The sequence below is a fragment of the Xiphias gladius genome, chromosome 21 (genome assembly GCF_016859285.1).
Source record: "Xiphias gladius isolate SHS-SW01 ecotype Sanya breed wild chromosome 21, ASM1685928v1, whole genome shotgun sequence".
NCBI classification, from domain to species: domain Eukaryota; kingdom Metazoa; phylum Chordata; class Actinopteri; order Istiophoriformes; family Xiphiidae; genus Xiphias; species Xiphias gladius.
This window is the reverse complement of record NC_053420.1, coordinates 1784401-1808367: the sequence shown is the minus strand read 5'-3', so window position 1 is coordinate 1808367 and position 23967 is coordinate 1784401. Positions and strand designations below refer to the sequence as shown.

At 45.4% G+C, this 23967-nt stretch overlaps 1 protein-coding gene across 1 annotated transcript in view; it reads right to left on the bottom strand.

Moving 5' to 3' along the window:
* Nucleotides 1-2030: 2030 nt before the first annotated feature.
* Nucleotides 2031-23967, bottom strand: part of pcbp4 (poly(rC) binding protein 4) — a 143080-nt gene continuing 121143 nt past the window's right edge. Inside the window, exons 14-16 of the mRNA XM_040159493.1 lie at nt 21932-21987; nt 9910-10079; nt 2031-4074 (exon numbers count right to left, since the gene is read on the bottom strand). Coding sequence (XP_040015427.1) covers nt 3654-4074; nt 9910-10079; nt 21932-21987 — 647 coding nt within the window. The 3' untranslated portion in view covers nt 2031-3653. The remainder of the gene's footprint in view (nt 4075-9909; nt 10080-21931; nt 21988-23967) is intronic.

Genomic DNA, 23967 nt, shown 5'->3' with positions numbered 1-23967 from the left:
AAAAGATTTTTTTTTTCTAAAACTGTAAATGTAATACTCCTTTTAATAAGTTAAAAAATAATTTAAACAACACATTTCAAATGAGAATTGTGAACGAAAACAAGTACAGACTGTTAACGCACAAAAAAAGAGACATTTTTAAACTGTTGTATGTTTTAAAAAACTCTATACAACAAATCCTAAAACTAAAGAAAGAAACAGACAGGAAGCAGAAAGGAAATAGTCCTATACAAGTAGACATCATTGTATACAAAAGCCGAGTTGTTCAGCTCAGTGTTAGTGACCAGTGATATAAACTCTCTGAGGGAATATTTCATATTAGTCAATAAATATGAGAGTATACAATAGAATAAGGAGTAGGGGACAAAAAGAGAGCAGGAAACAGACAGGGAGGGAAAAGCTGAATAGTCTCTATGGCTTTTACAGGCTTTGTGGCCCAAATAACCTTAATTATCAGTATCATACAGTAGCTACAAACACCCGGCGAACCTCCAGACAGTCCCTCTGATAAGGGCAGAGCTCCAAACACAAGTCATGAATAAAACCCAAACACAATCAGCGTTCAGTGAGAGCTGTAAAGTGGGATTGTTGGAAAATGGTGACGCGGTGGCTTTTAATTCTCAGAGCTGCCGCTGAATTTCCCTGTCGCTGATGGAATTAGCTCTTTGACAGTATATTTAACAGTGAGCTCCTTCTGTCTCATTATGGAGCCTAGAAGCAGATGATTTCAAAAGCAGGGAAATCACCTTTAATCATCCTTAAAGATTCAGAGCTGGTCAGATCATTACACACGTAATAGATGATTCTATCAAATAATTCATTTCATTTCCTTAATTTGCGTTCCCACTGGTTGGACGTTGAATCTAATCCACATCGACAGCTTTTTAAACGTACAGAATAAACGCAGTGCATTTCCTCGGGTCTGTGTTGCCCTGAGTTAAGGCTGTCAGGTACCTCATGCTCCTTCAAACACGGTGTTTGCTTATGGTCCAAATTGGTATGTATCTGAATGAGGCTCTCGCTAGTCTTGTAGAAGGCAAACGGGGTCATTTTTAAAATTTTTAAAAATTCATTATTGTTGTTATTGGCAACTTCCAGTGCTTTTGTAGCTCGTACCTGAATCTCTGCTGTTTGGACTTTGGTTCCTCCCTTTCTGTTCTCACGGTCGAACAGATTTTAGCATCACCGTTTACAGTGGTCACTGTTGTACCAAACATATTGGGGCTGTCAATGCTGGAGCGTTGACTTCCAATGCAAACCAAACAGTCTCTCCTGCTGCTTCATGAAACACCTCCCAGGTCACTTGTTGAGATGGGCACAGCCAACCCTCAGCCTTTACCCTTCCCCTGGCCTAGAATGTGATCTTCACACCGACAATCCGATCATAACCCTCCGATTGGTGGACCTTGCCGGGGGCTGTGCTCAGCCAGGGAGGAAACCCTTCCAGAGGCTCAACTCAGGACGAGACGTCGATTTAATCCAAGTATTTTGAATGTTTGTAAAAGCGTTGTTGGTGTCGACATTAGGCTAAACTTTCCGTGCCGGAGGAAATGTATTTTCCTTCTTTTGAGAAGATATAGCCGACACCCTGAATTAAGCTGCACACGGCGATATAAAAGGCATCCATGGGTTTGTCTGAGTCTGGGTAACTAAGAAAATGGGTTTCCCCAAGATTCCCCCAAAATGATCTATGATGCAAAGGGAGGCATAAGCTACTGCAAAGCGTGGCACGTAGGCCGACCTTTTGAATTATGGCTGCGTTGTAGACCGCTTATCTACAGGTGGAAAGTCAAGAGGAGTCAGCGACCCTGAGTGGTTTATTAAACACATCTGCACAGAAACATGCGGCTGTGAGGCGTAAGGAGAGCTAAACAAACGCCAACGCAAAGCAGCACGGCAGCTGCAAATGGGGATCCGTCAGCCTCAGAAAACCAACGCACAGGATTGTCTGCTTGTGCACATTTTTAATCACCACCGAGAAAGGAAAAGTCGGAAATATTACACATGCTGCCAGAGAATTTGAACTCCAGATCATGAGTGAGAGCAAGGGATCAGGCAGCCGCCGCGTTTGATGCTTCATCTGCGGCGTCCTCGTCATGCCCAGATCTTTACTCAGCAAGTTTTTGTGTTTGAGATTGCTACTCAAAGAAAAAGGTGGGGCATTTATTGTTTTCTGTAAAAAAAAAAAAAAAAGGTCAAGAAAGCAAGATGGAGATGATTATTCTTCATCTTGATTTTTATTTTTTCCACCTGGAGCTTAGATGGATATCAGCGTGAAAATTTGAACCTCTCTCGATTAATTTCTGACCAACCGTGACGAGAGCCACCACGGCCCGGTTTCCGGCCTCCCCAACTGGGATCAGTTCTAGCAGGTTCTGAGTTGATCGTGGCGGTTATGTACGAATTTGCAGAGGAAATGACAACTTCCCTGATCGTAGTTTCCGATGTAGGGTTTAGTATCGTCCCTTTCGTTGCTCTTTTTTGTCGTATTTGTGTTAGTGCGTGTCTTAGCCGTTTCTAGAAGCCTCCCTGTGTTTAGCTCTCAGTTCGCCTGTAGCCTCTACCTGAATCTGTGTGGTTTGGAGTTTAGTTTCACTCCCGAGTTCCTGCTTGTTCTTTCAGGTACCAGCCTTCTTTACTGTTTACTGATCACCGCCAGCCTCATCAGAGCGGTGTTCAGTTACTGCTGTACCCCGACCAACGCAGGCCGATACCAATATTGGTATTTGTGAGTTTAAAAAAAATACGAAAATGATATATTGGCCGGTATTGATTTTCACTACACAACCCATAACTAATAAATATTTTTGATGAGGTTGACTTAACTTACTTACTTAATTTTCGACAGTGGTGACCAGGAATTTTGCTGGGCAGGACGTTTTACAGCTAAAAAATAAGCTTGTCACTCTCCGGTGGCCAAACTAGGACGGTGACACTGTTTCAAAACATAGACAGATCTTTGGTATTTCTGCACGTCAATGTCATTTATTGGCTGACACATGGGCTCTAGTTGCTACTGATGCAACCCGAACATTTTCTGCTGTTGCTGCTTCACACTAAAAGCTTTTCACCAGCAAACCAGTGTGTGTGTGTGTGTGTGTGTGTGTGTGTGGGGGGGGGGCTTTTATTGTGAAGAAGTTATAGGAAATGCATTGTTTTTATCCCCCGATTTGAGGTTCCGTCTTCAATAACAACAGGTCTAATCGACCAGATATGGGCACAATCTGTCCTATTTGGTCAGCGGATCCGTTTTAATTAGTGCAGGGAGGAATAGTACAAACAGAACCAGCCACGTTGAGCTGGAAAGAGCTGCAGGTGACAGGCTCTCACTGGGCAGCGGAAATACACTAACCCCTGCACCGTGGAAAAACCTAGTTTGCTGCCGCTCAAGGCTTCCACAGATTACGTTGTGGCTCTATCTGAAATCAAACATATTCCACTGATCCCACTTTGACAGTTTTGAACAATCAAGAAAAATGGAAGAGAGAGAAAGAAAGGCAAAGAAAGAGAGAGTAAAAAGTGAGAGAGTGCAACGGAAAGAGGAATAAGGTGAGAGAGTAAAAGTAGGAAAAGAAAACTGCCCTTCCTGTCTGAAAACCAGCCCAGAAGCTACCTCAGTGATGCAGACGTATCCTTTCGTTCCCCCTCCTTCATTAGTACGGAGCAAACTTCTGTCTCTCCGGCTTCTTCATCCCGTTGGCGGAGGATGAGATCTTGGCTGTGTAGGACGCCAGGGCCGCCGCTGCATGAGCCTGAACCGGGACGGCCGCGGTCGCCGCTGTCGGCACCGAACCCGGTAACACCGGAGCCCCTATGGCCGCCGCCGCTGCTGAGGCGGGAGAGGTGGAGAGTGCCAGGTAGGGGATGGATTTCACTCCCAGGAGGCTGGAGAGGGGGAGGGCGTAGGGAGCGCCCAGGATGGGAGCGTGGGGCAGCGTGGCACCCATCGCTGCCAGGGGGGAGGAGGAGGAGGACGAGGCAGAGGCGGGGGGGGCAGGCTGGGTGAAGCTCATGGTCAGGTCAACGGGAGACGGCATGGAGGAGGACTGGGCGGTGGATTTGGCGGTCTCTAAACTGGAGGAGGGGAGGGACGGGGGAGGGTGGGAGGAAGAGGTTGGGAGAGGAGGTGGAAGGAAGGGAAGGGACGGGACGGAGGGTGGAGGGAGGGGAAGAGGGGTAAGGGAGAGGGAGTTTTGGATGGAGAAGGGTTAGAGGGTTAAATAAAAGACATGTTAAAGAAATCAAGAGTAAAAACCAAAAAGAAAATAAAACCCAAACAAAAACAAAGAGGATATTTTGGAGAGTAAAAATGAAATAAAGGAAATTTGACGGAACTAAAATCATAAGACAGGTGTGTTTTGCTGGAGGTTGCAACAGATTATTGTAGGGGAGTTCGCTGTACGGATGGGGGGTGTGCTGTATAAGTTGGGGTGATGGCTCGGGAGGGGGCTTAGGGAGGAGGGAACAAAACCATTGTAGATATATTAGGATGAAAGCTTTGTCAGAGACGATGAAGATGATGATGAAGCATAGAAAACCCTTCTGCACCACAAAAAACCCCACTTAGTCTTTCAGAGAGCCGAGGTCCCTCTCCGCGCTCAGGTTAGCGTCTGTGCCACGAGCACAGACAATGTATTTTGTGTAACAGTTTATTTCATTCTACTGAGGTTTTCTTATATTCTAAGCCGAATGGATATCTGGTGCTTTACTGGACAGTGACAGTTAACAACATTAGAATTTGTGTCAAGATAAAACAAAACGATGTTGTTCCAATCAGGCCGGGACAGCGACGGGCTGCTGTTCACTGCGAACGGCGTCATTTTAAAGTTTACCGGCCAAAAGAGTAGCAGGTACCTACCTAACTTAGAATATCAAAAAAGTAAAGTCCATCATGTTTCATCTCTTTAGAAAGACCACTGAAAGAAACCCTGCATGTTTAAAGGTGCTAAATGTAACTTTTTGCTATGGCTGCGTAACCAACGTTAGCATAAACAGCTGTTTAATCACCGAGAGCTTCAGCCACCGCTGCGTTTACAAGACAAGAGGTTAGAGTACGTCCTCCGAGCGGAGTCTTCATCCTCTCGCGTTAGACTGAGGGCAGCCTGGACGCTACAGTGACTCGCCATCACAAAGTGGTGTTACGAGACGGGCCGGGGCTAGCCGGTTAGCATGCTAACTCCAGTAGACGAAAGGAAGTGGTAGTAGAAGCAAAACAAGGGTTAGCTTTGGCGAATCTGGAGACGAAGGAGGCGAAGTCCAGACTGGTAAGTAAACTGCTGTTAATGCTAACGTTGGCTATGTAGCTACAGCAACAGCCCACATGTAGCACCTTTAAAAGTTTAGCAGAAGCTAGAGGAACAGAGTGGAACTTTGGCTCTCTAAAATACTGTACCATTTCTTTAAATTCAACGTAGCAACTAATTTCAGGGTGATGACTTGAGGAAACTTACACCCCACGCACACCTGGTACTAACATGCAACTTGTTATCTGGATACATCATCTGGATAATAACCGATCACATTTACACCTGGATTAATAATTATTCTTGTATCTCGATTCCGATTGGCATTACACCTGGCATTACTATACTATGTCCCCTGTACAAATAAGATATCCTGATACAGATCACATCTTAATATCAAGTGCAGAAGGGGCGTTTTAGACATTTTAGAATATAGCTTGTAACACAGCAGTATTGCAGTTCAGAAGCTTTTTCCCTCTGTGACACACATTGATGCGTCTCACCCTCGAACTGTGTCCCTTTCTGTTCCCAACAACCTGCGTTTAAAGGCAGTGGGACTGATGTTCAAGAGGTAAAGAGGGACGAAACAAAACTGTTATAAAAACAAACGAGTGTTACAGCTCGAAATTCAAGATAAACAAAAAAAGAAACAGGAAAAGGATCCCACCCATGAACTGTCACACTGTCATCGTTGGAGGCTGTATACACTGGTTGAACTGAAGCAACTGTAAGATCTCTTTGTAATTTTAACGCAGATATCCGTGTGCCATGTAAGCAATTTGGAGGATATTTCCTGTTATTTTATGGCCACAAGATAAAGTGTTTTTGTGAACTGTTGACCCCCCCCAAAAAAAACCACATGCATTTCTGTTTTATTATCATATTTTTAGTCCTTGTAGGGGCCAACAACTCTCCAACAGTAGACGAAAATAACTGACTCCTAAATGACCGTCCAAGTATAGTTAACTGTTAAAATAACACTTAAAATTCTGTGGCACCCATCTCAAATGCACCAGCCAAATGAATGAGTGATGCAAATGGAAACGTTCATTGTATCTACTCAAGCTGTGGCTTCCTCCCCTTCTCTCCACACTGTGGTGGGAGCGCCTGTGTCCGACAGGTTCCCTGACTGCACACGAAGGTTACGGGGCGCGCACGCTCCGAGGCACGAATAAGCAACAGCAGATAAACGTGAGTCACGTTCAGGTGAGAGCGGTCGTCCGCCATTTGTCGGTGCTACAACCCCACGCAGAGCAAGAGAGAGGGGAAGTTGTGTGTCTGCGTCAGGGAAGGTAAGAGTGAATTAATTTCAACCTGATATAATCAACATACTTTATCGGCCCCGAAGGTCCAACGAGATTTTTGTCTGGAAACTAGGTTTGAAAAAGTGGTGGAGGTGGTGGGGGGTCGTCTTATATTCGAGGACGAGACAATTACATGTTCACAACATCAGACCTTCTGAACGGAGACAGTACCAGTATAACGCCGTGTTCTACGGCGAGTGTTGAATTATACGTTGTTCGTAGCCTTAACGTCGCTGGGCTTCCAAGTGATTTTCAGTCCGTTTATAGTGGCTTTTTCAGAGTCAGTCAGCACTGGAAGTTTTTGGTCAGTCCACTTTAAACTGCGGGACTTTTTTAAGATTCAGGCAAGGCATTTTGCTACGACGGAGGCAATAAATTCACGAGTGATTTTTCCTCTTCGGACCTCGGACAGTTATTTTATTGAAACCACGTGAGAAGTTTAGAGGTGACACGTCTCTTTGTTGATCGCATGTCGTTTTATGTAAAATCTTTATCTGAAACGTAACTAGTAACCACATCTGTCAGATAAATGTAGTGGAGTAAAAAGTACGGTATTTCCTGCTGAGACGCAGTAAAGTAGAAGTGAAATGGAAATACTCAGGTAAATGCAGTTACTCTCCACCACTGACAGCTGCCAATGCAGCACAGCTTTCTACCAAAGACGATTCGTTCTCACAGGGTGACGTCATTCCATTCAGTTTCCAGTATGAATGTAGCTGCTGTTCCGCGGTCGGCTGGTGAGAGACTTGGCCGACAGAGGATGGAGATGGAGTAAGCTCCGACAGATAAGTCTTATCTGTCTGGTGACCGGTTAAAAAAATATATAATGGAAAAGAGCGGATTTGTCATGGATACTTCAGCGTCGTTCTCACCTTGCCTGACCTGACATTTCAGACTAAATGAGGCTACTTACACTGGCTTTGCACCGTGTGTGTGTGTGTGTGTGTGTGTGTTTGAACTGTCTATATATATGTGCATGTCTGTGGGTGTCTGTGTTGAGTGTGTGTGATCTGCCCAACCTATTCTCCCCACTGGCAGTGGCAGGACGGGTGGTAAGTGAAACATCAATTTCGTCCGGAGTCCAATTACGAATTTGCATATTCATGGTGGTGGTGACTTCTATTGAAGCTGTATCCCACGTCTCTTTTATTCACAGCCTGATTAAATGTCTCGGTGAAGAAGAGACGAACTTGTTCTCTTTGTTTGATGCAGAGCTTCATTTCTTTTTGTCGTGTACTGATTCTCATGTGACACATCCTCAAGATTTACTTCATGATCCGTGCACTGTGCAAAAGACTGAACTTGTGCCATGAGAAAATAAAAAGTTCTCTTTGCTGCCATCGTTTAAAGGGCATTCGACTCTACTTAATGGCATTCTGCTACTCTGTAAGACAGACAGTCATGTTCTGCAGGGAACTCAAACAAAAATCAAATGTCAAGTTTTTCATTTTACATGTACAAAAAAAAAAAAAAAGAGAAAGACAAAACCTTTGGCAACTTTGACATAAAACAGCAAAAGCCAAAACCTGCCCAAACATTAACCAGAGTAATTTATCTAAACGTGGTCACAAAAATCTGAGTAAATAAAAAATAATCACTAAAACTTAAAGAACTAACTAGAACAGTGATTTTGTGCTTATTACATAAAAATGCAAATTCTTTGTGATGCTAAGAATAAAACCGCCGTTGCTTTTTGTTTCCTGTGTGATACTGAACAGACACACTGACGTCAGTGTCCGTGTGATGATGTACAGACACAATAAGCTGCAGTGGTGACGGAGGGAAGATACAAGACGGACATGATGGAGGCCTTTCGGATGGTTACCACTTACAGTAATAAACCACAACGACGCCTTGGATAGCTGTTCGCCGCATCGCGTCCAGGAAATAGAGGAAGCACTTTCGTGGCGTTTGCATAATTCATGCCTCGTTTGTCTGGAGGGGCAACAGGTCCCGGGACCAGGTGTACAAACGAGGCGTACTCATTAGAAACAATGCAAACACCGCTGGTGCTTCTGAAAGAAGAGTGGCTGGTGAGGACGTGCCGTTTTTCCAGGTGGACGTGAAACTCAAGGCGAGAGATAAAAACCAATAAGAAAATATTGTTTGTTAATATTATTTGCCAATTTCACGGACTGTCTGATCTGTAAAATGCCAATCGACGGCGCATTTTTAAAGTTATCGTTCTTTTAAATTACATTAGAAGCGCCATTCCGTTTTCCTGTGTTTATCATCTTTTCATTTCGTGCTTTGTTGTGCGTCCCGTGTAGAATCTGTTTCAGGGTGATCATTGTAAACTAAATCAACGATTACCTCGTGGACGCTATAATAGATAGAGATATTACCACCGACGACACATTGCAGGGACGTGATGAATTAAGGATGCGGGTGCATTTAATGGCCAGAGCCACGTGTTGCGGTCGCATATAGCGACGGCTGTTCTGGCATTGCTGGAGAACCGTGCCACTGTGGAACAGCTGTGGAAATGCACCAGTACTTTGTTCTGTTTCTCATCGACGGGTCTAACGAGTGAGGGAGCAGAGAGAAGTATTGATTGGCAAATGGTGACCAAGGGCATGTCTACGTCCATTTGTGGCTAATTGAAGGCTCACGAACGTGCGTCCAGTTCCACAGTGACTGAGATTTATAAAACAGAAACGTGCATCAACGTGGCCTATTAAAGCTGACGGAACCAAAAAATCTGCATTTTTCTGAGCCTCACGGTTTTCTACACAGTATTCAGCCGTCGATCTGTTTGTAGGACTGTGTGCAGTTGCCGGTAAAGTGGATCTGCCCTCGCTGCAGCACCGTGACGATAAACAAATTCATATTATAATCTGACTTCTGGTTCTCTGACTCATTTGATTATTCAGTGAAAGAAAAAAAAAAAACAGAGTTGGCTGCGTGATGCATGATTATCATTCATATGAGGATTTTCACCGAGGCAGTAATAGACTCCAACACCCTCGAAGGTTGCGTCCACACTGGCTTTGAATTAGTCCTGTGCTTTCAGTTATTCAGTGCATGAAATGACTGCACACAGGGATCTGGGGAAGAAAGCTTCACGGAGTTGTTTTATCTGTGATCTCGACGCCTTCTCTTATCTCGATGTTGAAAGAGTTGAAAGAAAAAAAAACAAAACACTGACCAAAGAAGCAAAGGAGCTAAATTTACACTCAAGGAAAAGTTCTGAGACTTGTTTTCACCTGGAGAACCGACGCCGGCAGTGACTGGACTGTATTGAATCGGGTTTTGTGGCAGGTTGTGGAGTGGCAGTTATAGCAAAGTAAAATGTTGGGCTCCTATTTCTGCATGCCAGCAGTTGGTGTATCCAGATACTCCCCCACAGTTTGGATGCTTACCATGAAGTGATCAGGTACTGAGCCAGGTTGATGGCGATCGGCGTGCCGGTGATGGTGACGTGGCGATCGCTGGTGCTGTCGATCTGACTGCCGATCTTGATCTGAGCTCCCGACACCTGCCGGATCTCATTGATCTTGGTGCCCTGGCGACCGATGATCGAGCCAATCAGCTGCGGGGAAGGATGAGACGGAGAGGGTTATGGGTGAGAGACGCTTATTGGTGAATGAGGTGCAACGACCGCTTACTGGGCCTGTCTGTCAGCCCATGTAGCCATTGACCTGTCTGGATTCTCAAAACAATTTCTCATTTGCAGGTGCTCGAAAAAAAAAACAAGGACGAAAAACCCATGAAGCCCAGTGCATTCGTTCATTTCTTACACTTTCTAGGGGGCAAGTGTTTTTGATCCTACGCACCTGCCAGTAAGACAGAAAATTATAAATAAATATGAAAATAATAAGAAGTTTTTTGAAATTGTGACCACGGGGGACAATTCGTAATTGTACTCCGCTGAAGACACAAGTGCATCTGGAACTACAAATACACAAATAGAAACACTATTTCATTTTCCTTGCAGACATTTTGAAAACGTCAAAGCAGGAAAAGCACGGGTGTTTCTAAAGGGGTATTCCTGCGATTTGGCATTGCACTTCCATCAAGTCGGGAAACTTCATGCAAGTGCAGATTTTTAAAAGAACGGTCAAAATTGGCGGAGCAGAGAGTGAGATATCCTGACGCTGGAACCTTCCCATGAGGCAGCTTGGCACTGTGTTTTATCTTAATCTGTCGAATAGTTGAGATATTTCTGTCTGGACCGAAGCGGTGGACCGACCGACATCACTGATGAGCTCTTCTCCCAAACTTTAGAAACCTCCCTCCAGAGTCACAGCGGATGTTTTCGCAGGCTTTGACGAGTTAACTGCCAGTTCCAGGGTCCTGGTATTGTGCACTTGGCTCACTGATAAGGCCTGATAAGGAGCAGCTAAAAAGCACCTAAATGGTCTACCATAGATATGATGCCAAGTTTTCAGGCAACCTTTTGAAGATGCACACGCACGCATCAAAACACACACGTTCACTGCCAATGACTGAAGGCCGAGCGGAAACGTCGCTCATTCAGCTCATATCGTCCACCTCTTTGGTTCCAGGGAAGACCTCATTCTGTTTTGTCAGCCTTGACTCGATAAACGGTCATTCTGTTGGTTGGGTGGGTTTTTATATCAGCTGTACTTGCGTTGCCCCAAACCTCCACCCAGTAACCGAAACGAGGCAAAATAAGCGAGGAAGTAGAACATTTGAGGCGCCTTCCAATCTGAGCCATGCGACTGGACACTGGTGTCTTCATATTCAGTTGAGGTCAAATCTTTATGTGGCGCACCAGGACACTCTGGGCCATCTGCACATGGCGGGAGGGAAAGTGAAAACGCTTGTGTGGGTGCCGGTGGTGGAATGTAACTAAGTACATTTACTCTGAAAATGATCTGACAATTTAAATTACTTTACAAATTCAGGTATTTTCATACAAAACATCTATAAAGTATGAAGCTTTGTCATAAACTAAACTACCCAGTTTGTACATTCAAGTACAGCTGAAATGATGAGTCCATTGATCACTGGCAGCTATTTTGATAATGGTTTAATCGAAAACGCCAAACATTTTAATTATTTTGATTTAATTGAGTGATTTTGAGGTGTGGACTGTTGGTTGGACAAGATTTCACTTTGGGCTCTGGGTGACTGTGACGGCATTTCTCGCTACTTTCAGAAAATAATCATTAGTTGCAGTCCTGCACAGAACGGTTAAAATAAGCTTCACACATCAAGCTACAACAGCAAAATCATGCTTACGCATTAATGCATCAGTAATAATAATCTAACGATATCATTACCATGCAGAGCTAGTACCTGTATCAGAGTATTTCTACAGTCTGGTAGTAGCACTTTTATTGAAGTAAAGGATCTGGATACTTCATCCACCACTGGTGAGTGGACCTTCAAAAACTTTACGGCACATCAGAGAGACACGACGACGTTCTGAGTCCGCCTCAACTGACTTGAAGCGAGGTGGAGAAAATATTCGAAACTCCTTTGAATGCATCAAAACACGGCTCAGCAGCAGCTCGTGAAGCGACCACCGTGCTGAATCAACACCTCCCTGACACGGTCTCAACAAAAACTGAATATAACAAGCTACACAAACGTCGATAACTTTTTTTTCTTGGCTGATGTTAAGACCTTCTGACTTTACCGAAGCCTTTCCCTTCGGCGCCCACGCCTACACGCTATCACTCTATCGCTGTAGTTTATTTTTCAGCCTCTCCATCCATCCATTCTTCTCGTTATCTCTTCGTTTCTAAGAATATGAAACAGCAACAGGTGGTGAACTCTGACTCATCCCCCTGCCATGAGCTTAGTGTGTGTGTGTGTGTGAGCTATACTAGGCCCAGTGGGGTTTTGTCATACAGTAGGTGTCTCAGTAACTACGGACAGATATTTACTGGGCTTATCTCGGCGTCGGTTCAGACCGTAAATGTGTCTCGTTGCCTCTTTTTTCTGAAAGGCTAACGTGCGCTGGCAGGCCGGCATCGGGCCGTACTGTGTCTCCTGCGTGTCAAGGCTGCTCGTTGACTCAAAATCAGATAGAAACTAACTACTAACGACTAAAACACAAGGATTGAAAAATATCAGCATTTGAGAATTGGGATCAAACGAGGCCCGGTGTCGGTTTTCTCAGACGAAACAATACATTAATAATGACTTTTTACCGTCTTTTCTTCAGTCTGTTGATGATCACTTCTTTCTCTGCTCTACCATTGTAAAAAAATAAAAAGGCTCCTTGTATTTAGATGATTTAAATGTTATGAGAAGAAGTGACAGGAATACGATCTGCAGATTCAGCTCCAGATAGGGTGTGAATATAATCCAATTAAAACAAAACAACAACGGTAAATTTTACCGGTCCCCATAAGGGAAGTTTAGTGCAAAGAATCAGTGTCTAAACAGCTAATTAATCCTCGTTATGGCTCTTTAGCCTGAAATCTATCACATTATTCAACATATCATTAAATAACTTCAGCATTTACACCTAATTATTTGTTTACTTGCAAAGAAAACTAAGAGACAATAATAACAGTAGTAACACTTCCAGAGGATAGTGATTGATTTTAGATTAATGACTTGTAATGACAGGAAATTTAATTCTCTTTCCGCTTATTACAATTATTTTCTTTGGATCACAGTGAAGTCAATCTGCACGTTTTCTCGAGATAAAAATGAGCTGTTACAACAGTGTTTCGTGATCTCTCTGTGAACTCAAGAAACTGAAACAAAGAGGAGTAAATATAGACGCGTCTCTCCCGGCCTCACAGAGCAGCACAGCGCAGCTCATCAGGAACTGTGAGATCAAAACCACCCAAAGACCGAAGGAACTTGTCTGTGAGATACGACACTGAGCCGACCCTGATAGGCAGTTTGACTTTTACAGCTGGGTGACAAGCTTCAGGAATGTCCGACATCATTTCACTCAAAGTATTTCAGAATGCACCTGTACAACAGACAGGACAGTAAAAAAATAAATCCGATAAAACCCCACGGACCAGACAGGATTCGCCAACCTTCACGTTTACACAGCAAAAAGCATTGTTTGTAGGGAACCCGATGCCAGATGTGGTTTATCAACCTGATGAGGAAACATTGTTGACAAGTTGCAAGATACTGAACATTTGGATAAAATGTTCACTGAGAACATATTTCCTCTGTTTTCCTGCAATACCCGCTCTTGCAAAATAATAGGCACGTGCACCGCTTGGTTAAGGTTCGGGAAAGATCCCGGTCTTGGTTTGAATATGGAAAGAGTCAACAGTTACTTGAAGCACAAGACAACAGAAACCGCAATCTTTCCCTAACCCTGACCAAAGGGTTTCTCTAGTGTCAAAGTCCGGATCCTTGCGCTGTCCTATGAAGGTGTTTGGTGCTTTGACGGTGGAGATGCAGAGCGCTACCGCGTGGCCCCAGCACCTAGCACAGGCGTTGAACTGGGGAGAGATCTGGCGACCGAGGACCGACCAGTAGCGTGTGATTGGCATCATTTTCATCAAACTGTTCAGCCCCGTGTGGGAGCATCTGCACTCTCCATGTTTCTCCACCCAGTTATTCAGGCTTTGCCTCTCGCTCATCAGTACGTGTATGTGTTCAGGTCAAAGTATCTAACAGGGACTGCAGAGCGGGTTGGGATCAAGTCTTTTAGTAGCTGAAACAGATTTTGGTGTCAGATCCTCCGGTTGAAGTCACATCAAACAAAACCTGGATATGAGATGAGTTCTGGCAGCCAAAGGGTTCTGCTCTATTTTAAATCCTTTTTGAATGAAACTTTTCAGTTACAAACACTGACACAGGAGACCCAGAGGCGAAACTCTCCATTGATCCTCTCCACTCAGCCGTCTCACTTTTATCTACTTATGACCCAGATCTTTCCTTTATTCAGACTGTTTTCCTCCTCTTTTGCTCCCTCGATTCTTCTCTTTCTGCATCCTTCATTCGGTGTTTTTCATTCCTCCATTGCTTTCACGTTACTGCCCCTTGCTGCAGTTTACAATCTTGACTTCTCTCCTCTCTCTTTCTAACTCCGTGGGACTCTCTGTCTCTTTCTCTGCACCGCAAACATTCCTTTCCCCACAAGTCATTTGACCGACAAGCTCTGATGGAGATCTGCTTTGGGTGCTATAGTTGTCTATTTGTGGAAAGAGGCCCTGATAATCTAAGTGTGTGTTTGACTGTGTGTCTGTGTGTGTGTGTGTGTGTGTGTGTGTGTGTGTGTGTGTGTGTGTGGGAGACAGAAGACAAAGTGCCAGTTGACAACAACCAGGTCAGGACCGTTCTTGTGAAATCCACCTTTAGCCGCTGTTCGGACCTCTCAGACGCCCTGACCCGATGACAAACCGCCTCCCGTGAGTCATCACCGGCAGAAGCACAGTCACGCTGTCTTTCTCATGCTGTCAGCTGTCCCGCAAAAAAAAAACAAAAAAAACGAACCCCCCCAATCTCTCCAGGTTTGGCCCGTAATGACAGCTGTGGCGCCAGCCTAACCAACTTGTCAAATACTTCACCAGGATCTTTAAGCTAATTCGTCTGTATGTATTTATAGTAAATGCACAAAGGGGGATGTAAGCTACCGGAATATTTGTTCTACTGGATTATTTCTATTTCAGCGAAATAGCCTGGAGACACACGGCCGATCACAGGTCTCCTCATATTGCCCTTAATTTTGTCCTTGGGTATCTGTTGTATGCAGTGATACTGTAGTGCTCATGTGCAACAACAAATACATTTTGGAGGGAAAACATAAAGCCGGCCGGACGTTTGTTATCAGCACGATGAGGAAATCTTTTCAACTAAAGAGGCTACGCCCGAGTACTTAATACAGTAAGAGTGCATCAGATGTGAATGAGAAAACTGTGACAGCGTGAAAGTTGTGTCCTGGCGGTGATGAACCTCCAGGGAATCATCAGCTGAGCCTGCAGCTTCCCCTCGGCTTCACCGAGCTTTACGGCGAGTCTCGGCTCACTGTTTATCTGACCACTCGCTCTCACCGCGCCGCTTTCGGCCGCAGCCGGGACAAAAGAGTCGCGCTTCCTTCGGTCAGAAAAAACAAAACAAACAACATCTTCCAGGCAGCCATCACATGTCCTAACACAATGTAATTGTGAAACCAAATTAGTACCATTCAAACATATTTCTAGGAGACGGTTCTGATTAGTTTTTACATTTTTTTTTTTTTTTTTTCCTTGAAAAGTTCAATCAGGAACATTAGAGCTACGCCTAGGCGTCAGGACTTGTCCCGCTCTTTACCGCGGGACCACAATCGCAGCCACGCTTGTTTTCCCTCCCTTTACACTTTCCACACGGTTGACTGCCCCGGAGATACGAGGTTTTCGCGGGATTCTGTACCGTGCCGTGCCCCCCCCCTCTGAGCGGCTTTATATAAGTACAGTCGGGTAAAATCAGCTTGAGGCTGAGGAGGAGAGGAGGAAGAGGACAAAGCGAGGGCTATTTTTGGGCGATTCCCCGCTGCCCTTGTAATTTGCAAAGGTTTCCTGAAGGAGAGGGGGAGCGAGAGACAGCGCGTCAGACAGGGTTGTTGTTAAACCTCTAACTGTGAGCTATAGGATGTCATTAAGCTGCTCCGCTTGGCCCTGCTCAATGACTCACGTACGCACACAAACAAACATATCACACACCTACACGCTCAGGGTCTTAAGCTATTGTGTTCTCTGCGGTTCTCCGTCTTACGCTCTCATCGCTCTCATCATGCGTGAGCTCCGCGTGTCTCTGCGTGTGCAGATACATGAATGGAAGCTCTGCGGCCTTGAAACCGATGCTTAAATTATACCTGAAAGGTGACAGCGCCTGCAGAGGTGTTGATTATCTTGTCAGGGTGGGGGAGGGGCAGAGTTTCCCGTGTGAAAACGGGAAACTCGTGCTCCTCCGTCTGTCCTTTGCTCCGCCACGGACGACTCGTATATAAAGCGCCGGTGTGGAGAAGTGGTAAGGGAACATGACTGCGTGAGTTCCTGGGGGGGAACCATCAGACGTCTGCTGTCAGATACTGAGATACTGAAGAATGAATGAGAAAGTATAAATGTAAAAAACACTAAAGCCGTGGTTACGGGACGGCAACTAAAACACCTGGTTAAGGTTGGAGAAAGATGGTAGACATCGTTAACAGTCAATTCCTGCGACAGGAAGCAAAGTCCCAGTCTCCTGCATGAAAGTCAGACGTGCTATCGGGGATCTTCGCTGGCCCAAAACGTCGGACCCCAACAAGGAGCTGACCTTTGGAAAACCTAGGCAGACATTCACAAATGGATATCAGAAATAAAGAGGAGAATCTTGGACCCGAGCACAGTCAGAACCGACCCGCATAGACCTGAGGATAACTAGGCCCTGAGAGTGGGTTATGCTCGGACAGAACTACTTCGTACGAGATGTTGTCCGGCAACGTCAGATTCCAAAGATAATTTATCTGCTTCACAGATTAATTCACAGAAATAATGTAAAGTCCTATTTTCACCTCCTGCACCAACAATAACAAATGACAGATCTGTCAGTTCAGTTCCAACAGGTAATTCTTATTTAACAGCACATTTCTTTTTTTTAAACTAGGCTACCGATTTCCTACCATTGTTACCGATCCAAGCGGACACAGGCACCCGTGGCGGCGGAGTTTAATTTGGACCCGGTCTGACTCAGGTCCTGGGTCGGGTCTCGTTTTCCCATGAAAACCTCCACATACAGTATCCACACATACAAGAACAAGACCTCCGCACCCTTAATTTCCACCTCGCCCACTGCCACAGGGCACCCTGCTGTGTAGACGCATGCCTCCAACAGTTGCCGTCTTTGCTCCTGCATGTGGACACTAACGGCGATAGCTTCTGCTTTAAATGACGTTTTAAGGTTAAGAGATGTAGCAGATGCTGTTACTTTTTTTCCAGTGATGTGCTATAGGGAAATGGAAAGAGCATGTTTCCTGTTAGCGGTTAAATGATGTAGTAACAACAACAAGTGCCTGACTCACAGATGGCGAGCGAGGTAATTTGTGTGGCGGAGTTGGCGCTCCTCACCACTTGTACGTGTCTATGTGTTCGTCCTGCAGACGGAGCTGCTGACAGACTGGCGGCTGGCGTTTTGGCTGCAGGACAGAGGCTCCGAGCAACCGCTGGGCGACAGACTGAGCGACCAGCTAACAGTCAGTGACGGATGGAGGGAGAAAGTGAAAGAGGACCGAAAGCGTCGAGCGAGGCAGAAAGGGGGGATCTATGCAGCTTCTCCTACCTGTTAATGGGAAAAACACACTTGCTCGCTGCGCTCGTGTTCCCCTCGCGCATTTTCCCATCCAGCAGCACATGCATGTGGATCGTCGGTGAACCACATATAAACCTGTGTTTGGAGGTTTTCTTTAAACTGCCATGATCCCGGCCGCGCAGACGCTCATATGAGGGAACTAGAGGAAGTGTGAAGAGGAGTGAAGGCGGAACGGGAGCAAACAGAGGAAGCCTGCTGCTCCACGGAGGTGACCACTGTGACTGTGGCCGTGACACGTTTCAGAGCTTGTTTTCTCTGGTCTGAACCACTGAGGGAAGTTCGCTTTGTTGTATTTTTGCATTGTCCTTCATCGGAGTTACAGATACACAGTTATAATCAAACCAGAGTTTACATCAAATTAGGAATTAAAAGTATTGTTCTGTCAATACTGTGGCACAACTTCAGCAACACCAGCACATGATCATAAATCGGCCTCATGGCAAACCTGATATCAGAGCGGGATTAAATCAACCGAATCACCCGTGGATCAGCTCAGACTGTAATCTCAGCACTTGAATGATCCTTCTCACCTTTTGTTACATCTGTTCAACCGTTTTATTCTGCATAACTGGCTTTCTAACATATCGTTTTAATGTTTTACAATCAGTCTGCTTGTGCATGTACACAGATAACGGAGACACACACATACAAAAAATGTGCTGCAAGCTGTAATACTACGGTAAAGTTACAAACACCTCTAGCAGTTTTTTTTTTACAGCTTACACACACTTGTCCCGTGTTGTGTTCGCGTTGCTCGCTTCCTTTTAGTGGCCTGACCAGAAAATCCACCGCAGACTTGATGCATCCTGCCCCAAGCACATACGGTACATTTATCAAAGAGACGCAGCAGGCTGAGGTCTTTGATTGCGAATGTGTGCAAGGCGTTCTCCTCACCTTAGCAGGAGTCATGTAAATAGAGGCTGATTATGTATTCCACTGGATTTCCTGAGATCAGCTTTGGGAGGAAATTTCTCTGCCTCGGAAGACCAGGCGTAAATATAGCATAGATGGGATTTACAAGAACCACAAGGAAGATTGTAGATGGAAAGGAGACATGCGGTAGGAAGAAAATATAAATAGAGCTTGAAAAGGGATTATTAGAAATAAAAAAGCACTTCGTCTATTAATACACACAACATTTGCTGGCTGTAACGTAAAATCAAGCTTGTGTTCATCACACTTAAATTTGAACCTGTAAAATCACAGCAGGCTGCAACGCCACGTTTATCTTGTCGAGACATTCAAGTGTGTGTTTGGCTGCATTAGCTCAATATTACCATTGATTCTCGACGCCACCTCAGCCGGCTGCTCTGTCGCTAACCGAGTCTGCACAGTGTCACTTTCTTGGTGGACCTGGGCCTCGAGGTTTGACGCCCCGTAATCCCACCGCCCGCCGCTGCCTGTGGCTCACACCCGTCGCCATCGGAGTACGTTTAGCGTCTAGGTGTGAGGATCTGCTGTGTCATTGGACTGAGAAGGGGCAATGTGCCATCCTGTAGGATTTGATATTTAGCTCAGCTGGACCTGCCCGTGCCCTTCAGACCAGTTACAAACACATGAACTTCACTTCGTGTTCTAACGTTGGCCTCTCCCAGCATGTACCCACAGAAATGTCTTGGCTCAGGTGAATTTCTCTCTGCTAATGAACTGTGCCACAGGATGGAGACTTGAATTTTCCAGAGTCCCAGTATGTAAATATGTTTGAGCAGCATTTTTCCGACCTGCCAAAACAAACCGAGCTGACTGAGTAAATGCTCCGCGGTTTGAAGTGGCTGCCTCCATCACGTTGTGTTTGTCTTGTACTTTTCTTTATGCTCGGTCAAGCTGGGATTGTGTACATTATCTTACTACTTTAGCGAGAACACTCACAATAACTACTTATCGGTTGTAAGACAGATTATTAGGCGAGGAGTCGTATTACAGAATCATGTAAACAGCTTAATTACTTTGATAATTAACTGAGAGTTTGGGCATCGTCGTGTGTAAGCACAGCCAATCCAAGGGGGTGAAGCACTGAACAGCTGCACACTGACTGGATGAATTACTTCCTGTGATGGACAGACAGAAGGAGGGCGGAGGGGGGGGGTGAGCAGCTAAGAGACAGGGTGGCCAGGGGCTGTCTCATAAACTAAAGGTCAAAGCTTTGACCTCACAACAGTCAACACGTCCATCAAATGTCAAACGTCCTTGAGCATGACACTGTTAACTAAGTCACAGCCCGGGGAGAAAAACCCAAAGAAAAAACACGGTGGCAGCAGCGTGTCGCTCTGCACTGCCGCTCGTTTAGAAGCTGAGGGCAGAAGGGTTTTCCTGATAGTATTCGGCTCCAGCCCACTGCCAGACGCTGGAGCAGGCGAGAGCGATCTAATGTCTGCTCCCACGTTGGTCCGCCACCTCGGCTCAGACTCAAATATCTCAACAACGAAGTCGGATTCAGACATCCGCGACCCCCTCGGGATGAGCTGCAATAGCTTTGACGATCCTCTGACTCCCCATCCAGCGCCATCATCAGGTCAGAGCTTTAAATTCTCCAGCACTTTGGTTTATGACAGCCTCGGGTGCGCTGCTAATTAGCATGCTAAAATTCCAAACTTACGGCACACTGTATGTACACTGAACACTGTATGATGAACATCGGCATGTCAGCAGTGTCGTTGTGAACGCGTTAGCATGCTGCGGTTTGCTCGAGGCACCGCCTACAGCCTCACCGAGCTGCCGGCTCGGTTGCAGACTCTTAGTCTGGTTTTTAAGGCCGATGGACGGACCCACGTGCATCCAGCGCGGCTGTAGGCTCCGCAGTTTTCAATCCCAGCTGTATTTCTACAAATGCAAACGGTCAAACTGGAAAAACACTTCTACTCACTGCAGCGCTTTCCTGCATGAAATCATTCAGAACTACTGTCCGGAGCCCAGGTTAAACGATAGGACACCTGCCTGACTTTAAGACTGTTGAGTCAGTTCACCAAACAGTCGGCAACCAAATGATTCTAACTAAGTCATGATTCTATTGGACTCAAGTCTCTGCAACGTTTGGACTTTTGGATGCCTGCACCTGACATAAAGCAACAGAGCCATAAGGCCATGACCATGCAGTGTAGGTTTGTACATGTGCTGGTGTGTGTGTGTGTGTGTGTGTGAGTGTTTTCATGTCGATTATGGAGAATCACACCTCTATTTTTACTGGCTAGAAGGAGGCATCTGAAGCTAAACGGCGCCTGGGCAGAAATTCAATTCTTTTCTAGGTTCTAGGTTCTTTTCCTACTGGGTGCTTACTTGCTGGCTGTCTTGCTTTTCTCTGTTCAGTTGTTTTCTGCTGCCATTTATAATCCTCATACGTGTTTCAGTATGTTTCGCCGAGTTTAGCTGCCCACAAAATCAACAAAATAACGTCTGGATCGTAATATTTTAACAATGGTTTGCATGTGTCCTATGTGTCAACGAGCAGTGGAAATAGAGCAGGAGGTTGGCCTTGATGCATGACTGAGCAAAAGTTGATCCGAAGCATCTGTAATACAAAATTAGAAAGCAACAGAGGAAAAAATGGGTCCCTGCAATGAAACAATGAGAAAGCCTTGGACATTTCGCACGCACTTCTGAGACGGTCCCTAACTTCAGCTCATCGGCTCCCTTCTACTGTCAAGAAGACAAGACCTGTGGAACATCATTCAAGATTTATCCTGCACTGCACAACCGATCTGGAGAAAACCAACAAAAAGCTGAATGTCTGAGCAACCAACTGTAAACAACTGCTTTTTTTTAATGTATTCAAATGTCGCTCATGCTGCGTTACACACGACACACACACACACTAAAGAAAGCAGTCGCCTCCGTTACTCTTGATACTGAAGGTTGATGATTATGAGGCAAGAGCTGAATTTTGAAGAGGATTTCTAGGCAGATTTATGGACGTCCATCATCAGTAGATACCAGAGATTATGATGCCAGTGTTGGGTATAAATAGGCAATTAGTGTATGACGTCTGTGTGTTTTGATTTGACTGAGCTATGACTCGGAGAAGAGGTGGTGCGATGCCGGTGGCAAAACTGTGTCTGTCAGATGACGGCGCGTGGGTAGCTGAGGGTTGTCGTGTCCGCTCGTGAGCTCATTCTCCGCGCAAATGCAAGTAACATATTCAGATCTGTCGTCATCCCGAGCACTTACGTCGTTTGGAATGAGGAGCTCCTGAGACGTGGTTTGGGAATTGGCTTCCACCCCTCCTGAGAGAGAGAGAGAGAGAGAGAGAGTAGGAATTTTGATTTATTGATTCTATTCGATGATAAAAATACACTATAAGTCTGCACTTCAGTAATAATAAGGCATCAAAACAAAACAAAGCCCGATGGATTCTTTCCATTATTTACACCAGACAAGCACACACACAGTACGTCCAAAGACTGAAGATTGAAATAAAAGGTTTTGGGATTTTATACTGACACTGAAAGGTTGGCTACGGCAGTAAAAGGAGGGATGAGGAGAAGGAACGTGAAAAAAGAGGCAGATGAGGCAGAAAGTAAAGAAACAGACCGAGAGAGTCTGCACAAAAAAATAATACAGAAATAAGACCGTCAGTAAACGTGAAGTCCAGCGAGACTGGGTTGTTTAACACTGGTAGGAATTTTAAAAACTTTACTCTTTCCGGAGCAGCACGATCCTCCTTTCCCTTCCTCGCTTTACCTCCTTCCCCTCCCTCCTTCCCTTCCTTCCTTTCCTCCTGGCTGCCCCTTCACTGCTCTCCACAGGCAGTGGTCTGGTCACAGCGCGCTAAACCCACAGTGCTTTTAATGGCGTGCGTGAGCGTCTGCGGGAGAGCGAGTGTTTGTGTGAGGTTGTGCGCGCAGCCGCCGCTGATGAGTTCTGTACCTGCGACATAATGGAATAATCAGCCATCCATATCCCCACATGATAATCTGCTCTTCTTTCGCTCTCTGCCGTGCATGCGTGGTTAGCGTTCCTCTGAAAAAGGACGTGACAAAGCGGCTGCGTCTTTCTAACAGTGGGGGTGGAATGTAAAACGGACCCGACTAACACCGGCTTTTTCTCACATGTCCTGCCCTTATAAAAACCTCCGGAACTGGATCCACTTTCCTCACAAGTTGTATCTGAAGGGATAACTGAATAACTAGGTTGAGCGTCTCGTGAAACTCATGGACCTGTCTTTTAATTCGAAGCGTTAACGGGCCTTTTGGTTTCCTGAAGTCACCTGCCGCACGAGTGCAGCAAAGAACTTCAGACGGACACACCTGGGGCCAGATGTACGAGGGATGTGCGTGAGCACAAACCACGCATTCACCATTTTCCACACGTTCACGGGTATTTATAAAAGAAGAAGGTGTCACCTGAGGCGGGCTTCAGGCCAGTTTACCAGAGACACTGCAGCTGCAGCTGATGAGGAGCAGATTAGATGTAAGATACGAGACTTCGCAGTAAAACGCTTAGTTATTTTTTGAGGTTACTGGCCAGCTTCCCTGCTTGTGTTATCATTTATACACTCAATTTTTAATATCTACTTATTAGCGAGGAAATTAATCTTTCTGTTTATTTACATCTGGGAAACAATTTCTCTGCGCTAATGATCCAATTATTTTATCCTGGATTGTGAAGACCTTTGCGAAGTCTGTTTGAAAATGAGCGCTATAAATGAATCATTGATCCCCTATCGGATGTTTAGTAGTGATGAATGAGATGATGATTGTTTACAGGTACATGTGATGAACTAATGATTTACTGGAAGCGCTATAAATGCTACAAATGTCCCGCTTCCGTTGGAAAACCTCGCCAACGGGACACAGTCGGTGAAACTTCTTTGCTTCTGAGCTTCTGCTCACTGAAGGGTCGAGTCAGTGGTGATGTGGGCGGGAGTATTGATGTGCAAACGGATGATCAGGTGATTGATCCCACAACCGCGGGAGCGGAAATGAAGCTTGTGCATCTAGTTGCAAAAAACGGAGCCAGGCATGTTCGGTTTTGCTTTGGTTTTTCCCTCTACATGACACATGTGTCACCGCGTTGAAAGAGAGCGTCGTTTTTTTCTTTCTTCTTGTTTTGCTACACCATTTCCTTGTTAGACTATGCGACGACTGTGCGAGAGGTTCTCCGGACACCACGCGGAGCTTGCGGTCGCGGTTCTGCCGGCAGAGAAACGGCTTTGGTGTTTGTGTCGTCGCTGAACTGGGCTTCAGTTTCTAAAAACGCATCAA